The sequence below is a fragment of the Corvus cornix genome, chromosome 1, assembly GCF_000738735.6.
Source record: "Corvus cornix cornix isolate S_Up_H32 chromosome 1, ASM73873v5, whole genome shotgun sequence".
Taxonomy (NCBI): domain Eukaryota; kingdom Metazoa; phylum Chordata; class Aves; order Passeriformes; family Corvidae; genus Corvus; species Corvus cornix.
This window is the reverse complement of record NC_046332.1, coordinates 85160746-85173783: the sequence shown is the minus strand read 5'-3', so window position 1 is coordinate 85173783 and position 13038 is coordinate 85160746. Positions and strand designations below refer to the sequence as shown.

At 37.0% G+C, this 13038-nt stretch overlaps 1 protein-coding gene across 10 annotated transcripts in view; it reads right to left on the bottom strand.

Moving 5' to 3' along the window:
* Positions 1 to 13038, bottom strand: part of OCA2 (OCA2 melanosomal transmembrane protein) — a 191840-nt gene that overhangs the window by 42436 nt on the left and 136366 nt on the right. For all 10 annotated transcript variants that reach the window (XM_019283069.3, XM_019283066.3, XM_019283070.3 and 7 more), the window contains one exon: positions 11542 to 11635. In XM_019283069.3, coding sequence (XP_019138614.3) covers positions 11542 to 11635 — 94 coding nt within the window. The remainder of the gene's footprint in view (positions 1 to 11541; positions 11636 to 13038) is intronic.

The following is a 13038-nucleotide window of genomic DNA, read 5'->3' as shown; positions in this document are numbered from 1 at the left end:
TTTTTTTTATTATTTGTTTAGTTGATTTCATGAAAGCCAAAGCTTTCCAATAAAAAGCCCTGGTATGGCTAAGATTTTTCCTGTTGAGTGCAAAGAAAATGCATGATTCTTATTCATTCCAGAACATTAGGCAGCAAACTGAGATGTTCATCCTGGAGCAGAGATCTGAACAACAGTATCTACTGTCTCGGGTGAGTGGCCTAAGAAACACCTATTAAGAACAATAGACTGGTTTTATTTTCTCATCAGCAGCCCCAAACAGCTCTTGAGCAGATGCCACTGTGGAATAAGGAAAACACAGAAATCTTAGAGATTTCTTGAAATGAGAAAAGCATTCCGCTCCCACTGCCTCTAGTCCCAGATTTTATTTCATATATTTAATTCTCCCTCCATGGCTTTTTTTATTCCCTTCTTTTTCTGTTTTCCTAGGAGCTGTGCTAGGTGACCTGCTTCCTACTTGCTCTGTTTTTAAGGATTTGACATTGCAAAGGAGCTGGAGCTCTGTGCAGAGGTCCTGCCTGTCTCTGAGGAGTTCTGCTGATGTTGGTGAAACTGCACATCAATACAAGGGTGTATCCTTATTGATCATAAAACTATTGTGATCATCTTTGTGAGACACCAAGGACTATTTGTAACCTCAGCTTATCATACACAGAAAATCACCCCCACACATGCTTTAAGTGTGGAGAAAGGATGATTAACGTCATTAGAGGAACAGAAACCTTTAAAAAATAGTGTCTAACACTGGTCATTAGGAACATCACAGCTCATTTCCCTTGCCCTCTCTTTGCCTCAAAGTATACCCTTATTACTTTAACACATTTTTAAAAATACAAAACTGAACTTGGAACAACAACTTTCTTGGTAGGTACTGCCATGAGAAAGCCAAGACACCAGGCATGTGGCTTAAGATGAAAACAGAACAAATGAATACAGCTGATGTTATTAGAAGAGTCAAGCAGGAACACTTCAGGAGTTTTCAGTTCCAAACTAATCACTAGTCTACAACATCCAAACATTTCATAAGAGATTTCTGCTCTGTGTGTAGCACAACCAGTCATCACTCTCAGAATAATGTTACTGCAGACAAGGAATATGTAGCTCTGGCATCAAATTAAAGAAATGAGACTGAAACTGCACTTGTCCCATGGCTCTGACTAGATACAGTCGAGATCTCCCAACAGCACGAGTTCTCCTATACTGTATGGGCTATAGTAATGCCTTCACATAATGAAGTATTATGGAGTTTCTGCTTCAGCAGTGAATTGATTTCCCCAAGTAGATTTCACTTGAGAAGAAATCATCACCTTAAATGTTATCTGCGAGGAGCAGAATTTCTCTTTCATTTGTTTGGAGCGTGTGTGCAGTTTAATTAGGCACTGGCTCAGCAGGCTTCAAAGAACTGCACTCAAATTAACAGAGGCAAACTTTTGTTTCACCTCCCAGCAGCATCTGTCTACACAGCACAGGTTTAACTCACTAATGAGACAGCAACACTGATCCTCCGAATCTTGGAAAACTTGAGACTAGGTTAATGTACACAAAAACCTATACATTGAATTCATTCTGATGGGTGCAAATTACGAATAAGCATTTTTTAGGGCTTCACCCAATCTTGACTTCATCTTCACATCATCTGCAATCTTAAGAACAATCCAGATTAGAAAGACTCCTGCTCACTTGTTTGTATGCTCAGAACAAAATAATAGATGGGCCAACTGTATCAAACAACAACATTGCAAAAACCAATCTGTTTTGATGACTCCTATTGTAACTTTGTTGATGACTCCTATTCACCCTTTATCACAAGGTAAATGGTTACTGAGAAACTGGATTCACTACAATGAAGTAAATGTTATATTTCTAATGTCAGTAGTGTGTGATATCTATGACATTTTATTCTGAATATCTGTTTTTCCTCTTATTCTTGACAGACTACCTGCACTGTTGTCAATATTAGCTATGCTTAGTAGTTCATAAGCATGAACTCAAGAGAGACCTTTTTGTCAATGAAAGAAATAATTCTAATTAGTTGCCTGTGCTACATAGAAGAAAACAACAGAGGAATCCTCACAGATCATAATCATTTTTCCATGGAGCTGCCCTAGCTTTGCACAATCATTTCAGAAACAGAGTAGAAGGTCTTCTACTGTTTCTGTCTAGAAAAGGTGATATAAAAGTTTCTTTCTGATATTTCTCAAGGCAAATAACTTTGAATATCTTTAGGAAATGTGAAATCAGCTCCAAGTGTATTTAAGAGTTTTAGTTAAGGATAGATATATAACGAAATATTCAAGCCCCACACATTAAAATGTGCCTTTCCATCCCCAGCTAACTTAGAGCTACAAGCAGGAAGATGTTGACAAGGTTTGGTAAGCCTGATTTGATACCTGCCCTACCCACCAGCCCTGCTTCTTCCAGCCTTCTGCTTCCGTTTGTAGCTACTTCTTCGCAACTCAGTGTTCAGCTATTGCCCTTCGCTGCATCACCCCTTCAGAGACTGCCAAATCTGAGCCCAGATCCTGCACACCACACACAGTGCACCTCTCGTGGGCCCAGACAGCCTCTTCCTCAGTAAACACAGTTTGCCCAAGGCACTATAACCTGAAATGCACTGAAAATCAATGCTGGGAGAACCGATTAGTCTTACTGAAAGAAGGGGCTGGGAAATCAGATAAGAATCATAGCAAGAAAAGAGAGAGAGTTTGAATCAGTAACATGCATCATTTCAAGACTCATTCTCAGCTGTTGATTTTTATTTGTCAGCAGCACGTTGTTCTATCTATTATATCTATTATAACTAAATGCTGTTAGTTCCCAGGAGTCCCTTTGGTATTGCCCCCTCAAGAGCAAGCCTAATCCTTGTGTTTGCTGTGTTAATATGTTTGCTTGGAGAATCACCTCAAAGTGCCTGGCAGGATTAGTGTTTATTACTCAAAGCATTGAGAAATCAAAGCAAAGGGATTATCACTAATAAAGCTGTTTGGCCTAGCATGAGCAGACTTCATGAACAGTAACTTCTTCGAATATAAAGGAGATAATACCTTGCTAACAACCAAGTGGATGGCTAACAGAAAAGTTTGTTTTGCTGTGAGAATTACAGACCATTTCCCTTCCACATGCTCTGACAGTGGAGAACAAGCTATACCTGTGCTTAACCAAGAGGCCTTCTGCATTTTCTCTCTCCTGTATCTCTGGTCAGCTAATGCAGAAGTAAAATGACTACCCTATTTTCATGCCAACACAAGCCCTGAGAGCAGCTTTCCCCTAGCCTTTAACAAGCATCTGCAACAGGCCTGGTTTTACACAGGACAGCTGTTCTGCTTTGTCCAGACAAGGATTCTCTTTCTGAAACAAGGACTTTTCTGCAGAGTCATGGATAATTTTAGGGTGAGGATTGTCAGCCCTGCTTTTTGCTGTAATGAACCATTCCATTACAGTATAAAAGCAAAACTTACTGAAGGAAGCCAGCTTCTTGCTTCCAATCCATTTTTAAAAGAAAATCCTTTGCAGTCTCCCATATAATTTACCTTGTTAAATAAAGGTAGACTGATGTGTCTGGCTTCCTTTCCATAGCATATTCCATTTTTCTACTTAAAGCACAAGCAGAGCAAATGTAACAAATCTGTCTGCCAAAGTGAACACTGACCAGTTCTGGTTTTGATTAGCCTTATAGATGACAGCCTTCATAGCTTTCATAAATTTTCAGTTTCACAAAGAAGTGATACAGATCTGCCTCATTAAAAAAATAAACACATTTATATTCATCTGTTAAATGTCCACAAGTCTTGAATATCTTTTAGTAATGGGCAAGACTTGAATATCTTAATATTTTTTTGTGTGTAAAAATTAATAATCCAGATAATCAAACTTTGCAGTCAATGAAGAAGAGAATCAAGGCCAATTGAACCATTAGCAGTCCCTAAAAGGAACATCAAGTCACAGGCATGCATGAACTCATTTAATTCTGATATTTGTGATAAAATGTACTCTTATTATACCAAAATTATTTATTTTACTGATTTGGAAACATTTTGAATGGTATGTTTCTACATAAATGCATAAATATGGACATTATAGGGGAAAAAATGAAAGAACATAAATGAAAGTTTTGAGTTCACTTATCAAAAATGTTCATTGAACTGCATTCAAACCAATGCTTTTAATCAGGTGAAATTTACCACTTTTTCTCACCACTACAACACCACCAGCAGGATAGTTGTATAAGCATTGTCAATGCTCGTTGTTTCCTTTTTGCTATGAGAAGAAAAGGTAAAATTTAAATTTGCCATTTTTCTACCAGAAGTGTGAAATAAATAAGGTGAGTTGCTGAACATCCTGCACTTGTTACTTTAATGACCTAAAGAAACCCATAAACTTCTATGAAATCCAGACATCTGTAAAAAACACATAAAACCTGAAGTGACCACTAAAGCCTCCTCGAAGTCAACCTACCCAGTGCAAGTGTAAAATAAACTATTATAATGATGGATAGTGCTAGCAGTCTGACACACCATTCCCCTATGCCCTAAGACACATATTCAAGTAGGTTTCATTTAATGCTTTTAATGCTGCGCATATTTCATCTCTGATTTTTAGATTCAAAGACTAAAACTATGTGAACTCAATTTCACAGCTTTGCCACATGTGATGTTAAGGGGGACCAAATATTGAAAAACTCTTTCATATGCAGAAACCTGGCATAAGAGGACATTATTCAACTTTATCATAATATACTTTGAAGCTGTGCTAAATTGATTGATTATTATCTATATAAATTAATACCTATATATATTTATATTTTATATCTATTTTTATATATTAATATCTATATAAATAATATCTAGAGTATGATTATAACTTTCCTTAGTGCCATACAGAGTGTCTGATTTGTCAATAGAAATCAACATTATTATTGCAAACCAAGATTTTTTTCCTCCTCAAGGTGCAGAAGAGGGAGTATTGCTTGGAAAGTGTCTGCAGAGGAAGAAAAGTAGATAATCCAGTATTATATTCTGCACTTAAGTGTTTTGAATCTTGCTGTAGCTTCTCTGCCTTGTTCTGTCTGATAGTCCAAGTGCTACATTTGAACAGAATATACTTCTTCTGCTGACAGCTATTCAGAGTCTGTATTCTCATATTGCAGCAACTCACTGATACAACACAGTCTTGTATATTCCATATATTTCTGAAAACAGAAGTGGCTAAGGCTTCTGGAAAGAACCTTCTGTCATTTATGACAAAGAAATGCACGAAGCAAGTAAAGAAAATTAAACATATCTCCACATATACTTTGTAGGAGCCCCAATGCCATGTGTGATCATTATCCTATATCTAATTTGCAGAACTTTATAGCTTGCAGTTATTTTACACAGATTGAAAACCATTAATAGAAGCATTTCAAAGTTATCAGTAATGCTAGCATTATAATCAAGTGATTTTGGTGTTTGGTATAAATTTATTTTCTAAATCAATATTACATATTACACATAGCTGTCTTATTTCCATTCTAAAATCTAAGACTTACCAACCGAACTATAAATCCTCACCAGTGCAGCTGAAACAGCATCCTTTACCCCATATACTTCATATTTCACCCTTAATGACATACATACATCTATATATGCATATCTGCCAAGGTAACACTTTCCAAGCTTAGAAAAATGTCCTTGCTGAAAAAAATATACTGGCTTCAATAGGGGGGTTATTTTCCCTATTAACTCAGTATCCTAAAACCAAATTGCTCTCTGACATTGTCTTCATCCAGACAAAGATATGTCTGTCAAATGGACACACTCAGTTTTGGCTGGTTTTACATTTTAGGCTCAAAACTTTCTTCTATATGTCTTCCATACCACAGAGGATACTCTTTAGCAATCTAAAGATTAGAGAATATACTTTAGTTGCAGGGAGTCTGGAAAAAAGCCTGGATCTCACACCAAGGACTTTTCAGCTCTACTGGGCTTTAAGAATGTCACACCGAAAAAGCATGAAGATAACCCAGAGCTTGAATGTCATGAAAGACCTAAGGAAAACAGCCACTGGATTTTTATAGGAGGTTACAGATCTGGATGTTACAGGCAACAGCAAGAGGGCAGTTTGGGCACTCAAGTATCAGCTGTGGGAAAAGGGTCCTCATGTTTATATCCAGTGTTTTTCATGCTACAACAAAACCCAAAATCTTTCAGGTAACATCTGAATGAGCTCTTCCTTAATAACAAGAAAGGAGTAGTACCATTTAATCGGCAGCAGCTAATGTTAATTAATTTCCACCACTGCAAATATCATAGAAACAATGCAAAGTACACTCAGAAAGTAAATTAGATATTAGTGGAAGACATATAAGAAACATGCTTCTAGATGTGTAAATTTAAAGGTATAATGCTGCTAAAGACTGCCTTGCGGTCTTTAAAGAAAACCTGTGATATATTTCCTAAATTTCCCTGTTTGATTTTCCTGCCTTTCAAAGTCAAGAGCAGCAACATCCTTTATCTTTTGAAAGACTGCTCTCATTCCCTACAGTACCACCCTTTGATTTGGATTGAGCTTTATAACAATAAAAAAATATTTTTCTGAGTCTGTACTGTCTTGCCCATAAAACATAGAACTGAGCCCCAGGATTTCTTGTCATTAAAAGACTCTTTTAGTACCAATAGGAACTTCCAGTATTTGTGTCCTGCTTAAAATCAAGTTCAGGTAGGTATATTGTCTCCAAAAAATTTTCCTACCATTTCAATTACACATTTTATACAACAATAAAGTTCAAAACCAAAGTTGAATCGTGCTCTTCTTAAATAACAGCTATATTTTTACACCATGCATTCAATTTTTGGTAGACTTTTTTAATCTTTCAAATTGAAAAGCGTTATACAAATTTGATCTATTGTAACCATAAAAGAACCATAAAGTATCTAGAGTTTTTCATAACATTAACTATCATATATTTAATATGATTTATGCTTTCTGAAGGATATACTTTTCTTCATATTGCAGAGAAGGAGGGTTTCTTTATGAATATAAACAGTATTTTTAGCTTTATACCTTCAGTGTGTCTGAAGCTTTAAAACTAGTATAGGATTTTATTCAGCAGAATCAACAGGAATAGTAAATCAGTGCTACTCCACTGTGCAAGGCCCCATCTTCACCAGAGACCTAAGGAGGGCTGCTGAGAGGCAGAATAGCTACAGTACTGGACTATTGAGAGAAATCCCACTGTTTAGCTACGCTGTGGGATAGCTGTAATAGCAGTAATTAGCACAATGTCCAGTGGATAATGAATTATATTCACACCTGGGTTTTGACCCTGTAAGGTTAGAAGAAAAGTGCCAGCAATCTTCTCTTCCTACCTCCTGTCTTGACATAGAGCCTACAGCTGAGTTGTGTGGCCAGAATAGCACAACTGAGCATCCTAGAAACTGCCTATTTCTGCAGAATTGTAACAGCAATGATTTTCAGGTGTTGTCCTTCAGGAAAACATACAGAGAGGAAAAATAGTGCAAAACTAGACATTGTAAAAAATATCCCCTCTGGACCATATTAAAAGTCACTGCAGCAGAGGTTTTGCACTTTGCTATGTTAGCAACTGAGATCTCAGAAGGTAGGAACTTTCAAAAATTAATTTGATATTTTTCTTTCTTTTTTCAAAAGCATACTGTTCATAAATCATGAAAAAAGAAAAAAAGAGAGAGATAAAATTGCAAATAAATGCCAGTTCTTTAAATGTCAAATGTGGAAAAACCCTTCAAATAATATCTTATCTATAACATCTTCAGCTCAGTAAATAGCCCAGTTCTACACAATTGAACAATCTTAATAGGTGAATTTCTGACTGTACGCTTACTCAATTTAAGTTGAATCCTTATTTTATGCCCTTTTAAAAGTCATGAGACAATATAAAAAGTGCAATTAAAGTTCCTCTTGTTCTGAAATGGCTGTAGCTAGCAACCTTCATTTGCTCTCCAGAATTTCAGGGCAGCATTCCCCAGACACTATCGGAAGGTCTACAAAAAACTCAGTCTCCAAAGTGTTATAATTCCATCAAGTACTAGAATACAAAACATTAATGAATGAAGCTTTAGTCAGTGCCTTCTCATGCAAAAATAATACAGATACAGATTCATCAGAATGCCTCAGAAGTTTCCTCTTTCTTTACTTCCTTTAGTACCTTTTGTATTTCCTGTTTTCTTTGCCTTCATGTTAATTGTTACATGTTCATTGTTAACATGTAATTGAAATACTGGCAGATCACATAAAAAAAACTCCATGAGGAACACAATTTTTCCAGATACTTAGTCAGCCTGACCACTAATGCCCAGACAGATGTGAATTAATAGGGTGGCTCAGCATCCAGAAGCTTTGACTACTCAAAAGTCCCAAAAGCCTGAATTCATATGACCTGTCTTTGGGAACCCCTCTCAGTCACATGAGGGGCTCTGCAGAGATCATCTGGCAATGTCAGTGGATGAATAAACACTTCGGACATTCCAGTATCTCCATCACCAAACATGGAGGCTGGGGCAGCCAGACTCCTAACTTACAACTTAAGTTCTTAAAGATAGCTGGGAAAAATGTAGATCTAAATTTCCAGAACCAGATCCCCTGGAAAATTATCATGTTTATTTCTTAACTGTGTAGATTGACCTGACCTGAACAAGAAAATTTCTGCCAAAAAGAACAGGCCAACTCTGAGGAATATCCAAAGACTTCAAAATTGTGGCACTTTCACCAGGAACTGGTCATGGTCATCATTGTCCTTGGGTTTCTTGGTTAAGAGACAGGGTTTTTCATCCCTTCTCACCTTCAGAGACACATTTCACAGAACAAGGAGCATCTGTGCAGTATTTCTGTACTCCTTTTGTCTGAGCACAAGGCCATGAAAGACAGAAATTTAGCAGCAGCAGCTCTCTTTTGGGAGACAGTGACAACAATGTGGCAGTTATACTGTCAAAGGTCTTTTCATCTTATTTGAGACTGACTCCATCCTTCTTTCATTTCCAGGACAACAGCTAAAGCAATGAAGGAAAATTACTGCCTTTTCTCATCCTATCATTCTTCCAAACTAGCTGCCTGTGCACTTTGTGGCAATAGAAAAAAAAGTAACTGCAACCACTGGAAATTGTTTAGGAGAAAATGAATGGTATTTTCCAAGACAGGCACAAAAGTGGCGCTCCCTTTACAGACACATTACCAGTGTTTACCCTGAACTCCAGAAATGTTGTTAAATTACCCGAAATGAAGCTTCTGTAGTAAACAGCTAACCCCAAAATATGTAGTTGTAATATATTATTTCATAAGACTCTTCTTCAAAATGTCTTGTTTGCCAAGTTCCCTTGGTTGCAAAAGCAGTGATAAGATCCAATCTTTTGCCCTAAGCACCAGGCAGTAATGGTATCATTGTCATCTACTCCTTCCACAATTGCGTTAGCCTACCTTGAGGATTCCTTCACACACTTCAGAGATGATGACAATTCTCTTTTGGAAATAATGTTTAAGGAACATCAACACTTCCTTTTTTAAGAAAGAAAAGCCCCTTTTGCCCCAATTTTCAAGGCTGCATCTTTTAAAGCTAAAGCTTTTACACACTCATTCTACAACAATAAGCTCCTGTCCATTAGCTTTTGGACAATGAAAGATCAGAAGCATATTAAATTTCAGGCTAACACTCCTTAGAACACATTTGCCAGTATAACTCAGCATATGCTCAGCTTTATCCTAGTAGAGAACAGTGGGGAGAATTTAAGCTTTTGCTAATAATGATCTAACCTTTTATCCAAATATTTGTATGGAGCATATCTGAACACCTCGGCACCTCCTGTGGATCTCTAATCTCTTTAATTAAAATCATTCTCATGTTACTGCTTACATTTTTACTTTTGTCTCATACTGCATACACACAGAAGTCTCTCGAAATCCAGGCAGCCCTTCAACAAATCAAATTAAAGGAATTTGGGTTAAGATGATAACTGATAGTTTAGGAAAATCAGCTGAGACTGGTAAAGGTTCCAAGGCTGGTAAAGCCCCTCCCACTTAGAATACATCAGCATAATCTGACTAATTTTATATTCCTTATGCTTTTTTTTTAATCTGAAAATTTAATGAAATGAGAGTATGTTCAGTGATGAACAAATTCACAGAATCATAGTGTCATTTAAGTTGAAAAAGACCTCTAAGAACTCTGAGTCCTATCAAAATGTGAAGAAGACAATATTTTTATGGCAAACATCCATATAAAGATATGGTGATTATTCCAATCACTGGTTTTAAAGAGGAACAGATTCAAGTCACAATATAATGATGAATAATGATGAGCACAAAGAGATAGTTCTCAAATGAATAACTGGTGTCTGATACAAATTGTCCTGCCTTTGCAACATGCTCTTAAAATTCAATCTGTAAATTACATCACTATAATCATTGTTAGGTATTAAGGTCACTTGTACTAGCAATCACTTAGCTGAATAGACAAACCCAAACTTGTATTGCACACAAAACTGGTTTTAGTTATCCCTGTGGAATCACACGAACTGTTTGGAGGGGCATGGAGGGGAAGAAGGGGTGGATCTATGGTGGAACATCATGTTATTAATTTTAACTTTATATAACTTAACTACCTAAATATTTAGGGATCAAAACACAGCCAATACAACGTAATTAGCATGAAAATTCTTAGTAAAAAGATAGTACTAACTTCACTTCTCATTGAAAACTTACACATTTTAATGGCACTTAGTGGACTTGCTATTTGGAAACATCATACTGTAAAATCTGCACAAGCCATTTCCAAAATGTAAAAAAATCCTTTTAAGTATTAATTTGAAAACTACTGGACTGTTATTCTCTCTTATTTTTATAACAAATAGAGAGAAAATCCAGGGCCTACAGTACATATATGCTATCTTTTCAGTTAAAAAAAAAAAATAAAAACAGTCATGAAAACATCTCCTTGTTTTGTGGTGATGTACTGACAATACACAAAATCCCAGTTAATATCAAGATGGGCACTAGAAGAATGCCTGTTAGCTTCATTATTAAAAGTACATTTCCCAAGGACTTCAAAAGTAGTTTCCTTACAATAAGGAGTGATAAATAGGTCAGCAAATGGATACTCAAATTATTTCTGTAAATCAGCCAGAAAACTTTCCAGTGACTTCAGCAGATTTTGAATCAAGCATTCAGATCTCAGCTATTATACATTTTCTGCATCTTTTCAATGAGCAATGATGGCTTTCTGTTCTGAAAGCCAAATGTATCTTTGTCTTTTCCCTCACAAAAGATCAGAACCCTATAAGCACCATCTGGACTGTTTCTTTGTATGTCTGTAGATTATGCAGATACAGACTTCAAACACAGACTGCAAAAATCCTATTGTAGCAGCAGCAACTGACTGGGATCCTCATCCAGGAGTGCTTTGAAGTTAAAGGAGCTGAATCAGGCCCTCCATATGCCTTGCATAGTAAAAAGATTGAACCTATTGTGCCAGTTTATACATCCCATAATTGCATAGCTGTTACCTTATGTCAGCTTTCTCACATAAACTCTTACCTCCAAGGCATGCACCCATGGCCAATGAGAATATTAATGGTTTCATAGGCAAGTTAACATCTGGATCTTTACTCAGATTGAGAAGCACAGGAATCTGTGGTTGAAGAAGAGAGAAAGGCATAATAGACTTCATTAGACAATTGGTATGGAGCCCAAAAATACAGCAGGCAGGCCTTCTAGCCAGATCTAGCACCAGTTCTCAGCCAGTAACATTCTTCAAAGATAAACAACCTCACCTTAGTTCACAAAACTGGTTTGAGTTCAACATAATATTGTAACCACTTGGTTTGAAAGAATGGTGTAATCGGTACCTGTAGAGAGAAAGTTATTGGGAAGGGGAGAGGTGACAATAGTATTATCCTGTGTTCAATGTATACAGAGGTTTATGGGACCGAAAGGGAAAGAGAAAGAATAAGCAAATGTGGAACAGTAAGACATGAAGCAGGAAGAGTTTTAAGAAAATAACTGTGATATGTCTGAAAATTAGTGCTTTCTCAGAGTCTAGGAGTTTCAGTAGTGAATAGTTATGACATTTAATTCTCCAATTTGTCATTTTAATGTATTTCACAGTTCACCCTCACGGGGTATGATCTCTTCTGCTTCCTGAAAAATGCTTTAACTTTGATGGCTGAGTGATGCTCACCTTTATTGACTGCATGTGTTCTTTTGGTATGGAGCAATATATAGGCTTTATGAAGAACTACAACTCTCCTCATTCCTCCCACCCGTGGTGCTACTCATCCCTCTTAAATCCTCTTATTGATTAGCCTAGATGAGCTAATTTCTAAACAATTATTCTTGAATTTTACATTGCCTGAAGATGTCTTTTTCTATTTTAAGGCCTAAAGAAGGCTCAGCATGCCCAACATCTTGTCTGGTTTTGCATGAAATAGTAAAGAAAGATTCCATTTCTCATCACAAACTTTATTTCTCTCAAACTGTCACAGCTAGAACATGGTATGCAATCCAAAATTAAGTTATATTTATTTACAAACAATTTTGTGTCTTGTTGTTGAGGTCAGTCCTAACGCTGTTGCCAGACAGCTCTGAGTGCAGAGCAAACAATGCCCCACACCCCACCAGTGCACTAGATACGCAGAGAGGAGACCAGAGGAGGGGCACTGGTACTGCTCTATCAGTGAGCGTCTCCTCCTGGGATGGCAGCAGACACACAGAGAGTGAAACCCTCTCAGCTATTTCTGCTTTCCAAAGATAACACTTGTACAAGTAATCACACACACCCTCATTGTGCCAGAGTAGCTTAAGCAAGTTACCAGGTCCTATAGCTGTGCAGTGCAATAGAATTCAGCGGGTAAAGAGCGGCCCAAAAATGCTGGTTAATATTCAAGGATCACCTCCTCCAAGCTCAGAAGCACATCCTGACAAAGAAGAAATCACGCAAAAATGCCAGGAGCCTTACATGGATGAAAAAGGATCTCCTGGACAAACTCAAACACAGAAAAAAGAAGCTTACAAGGACAGGTGTCCTGGGAGTAA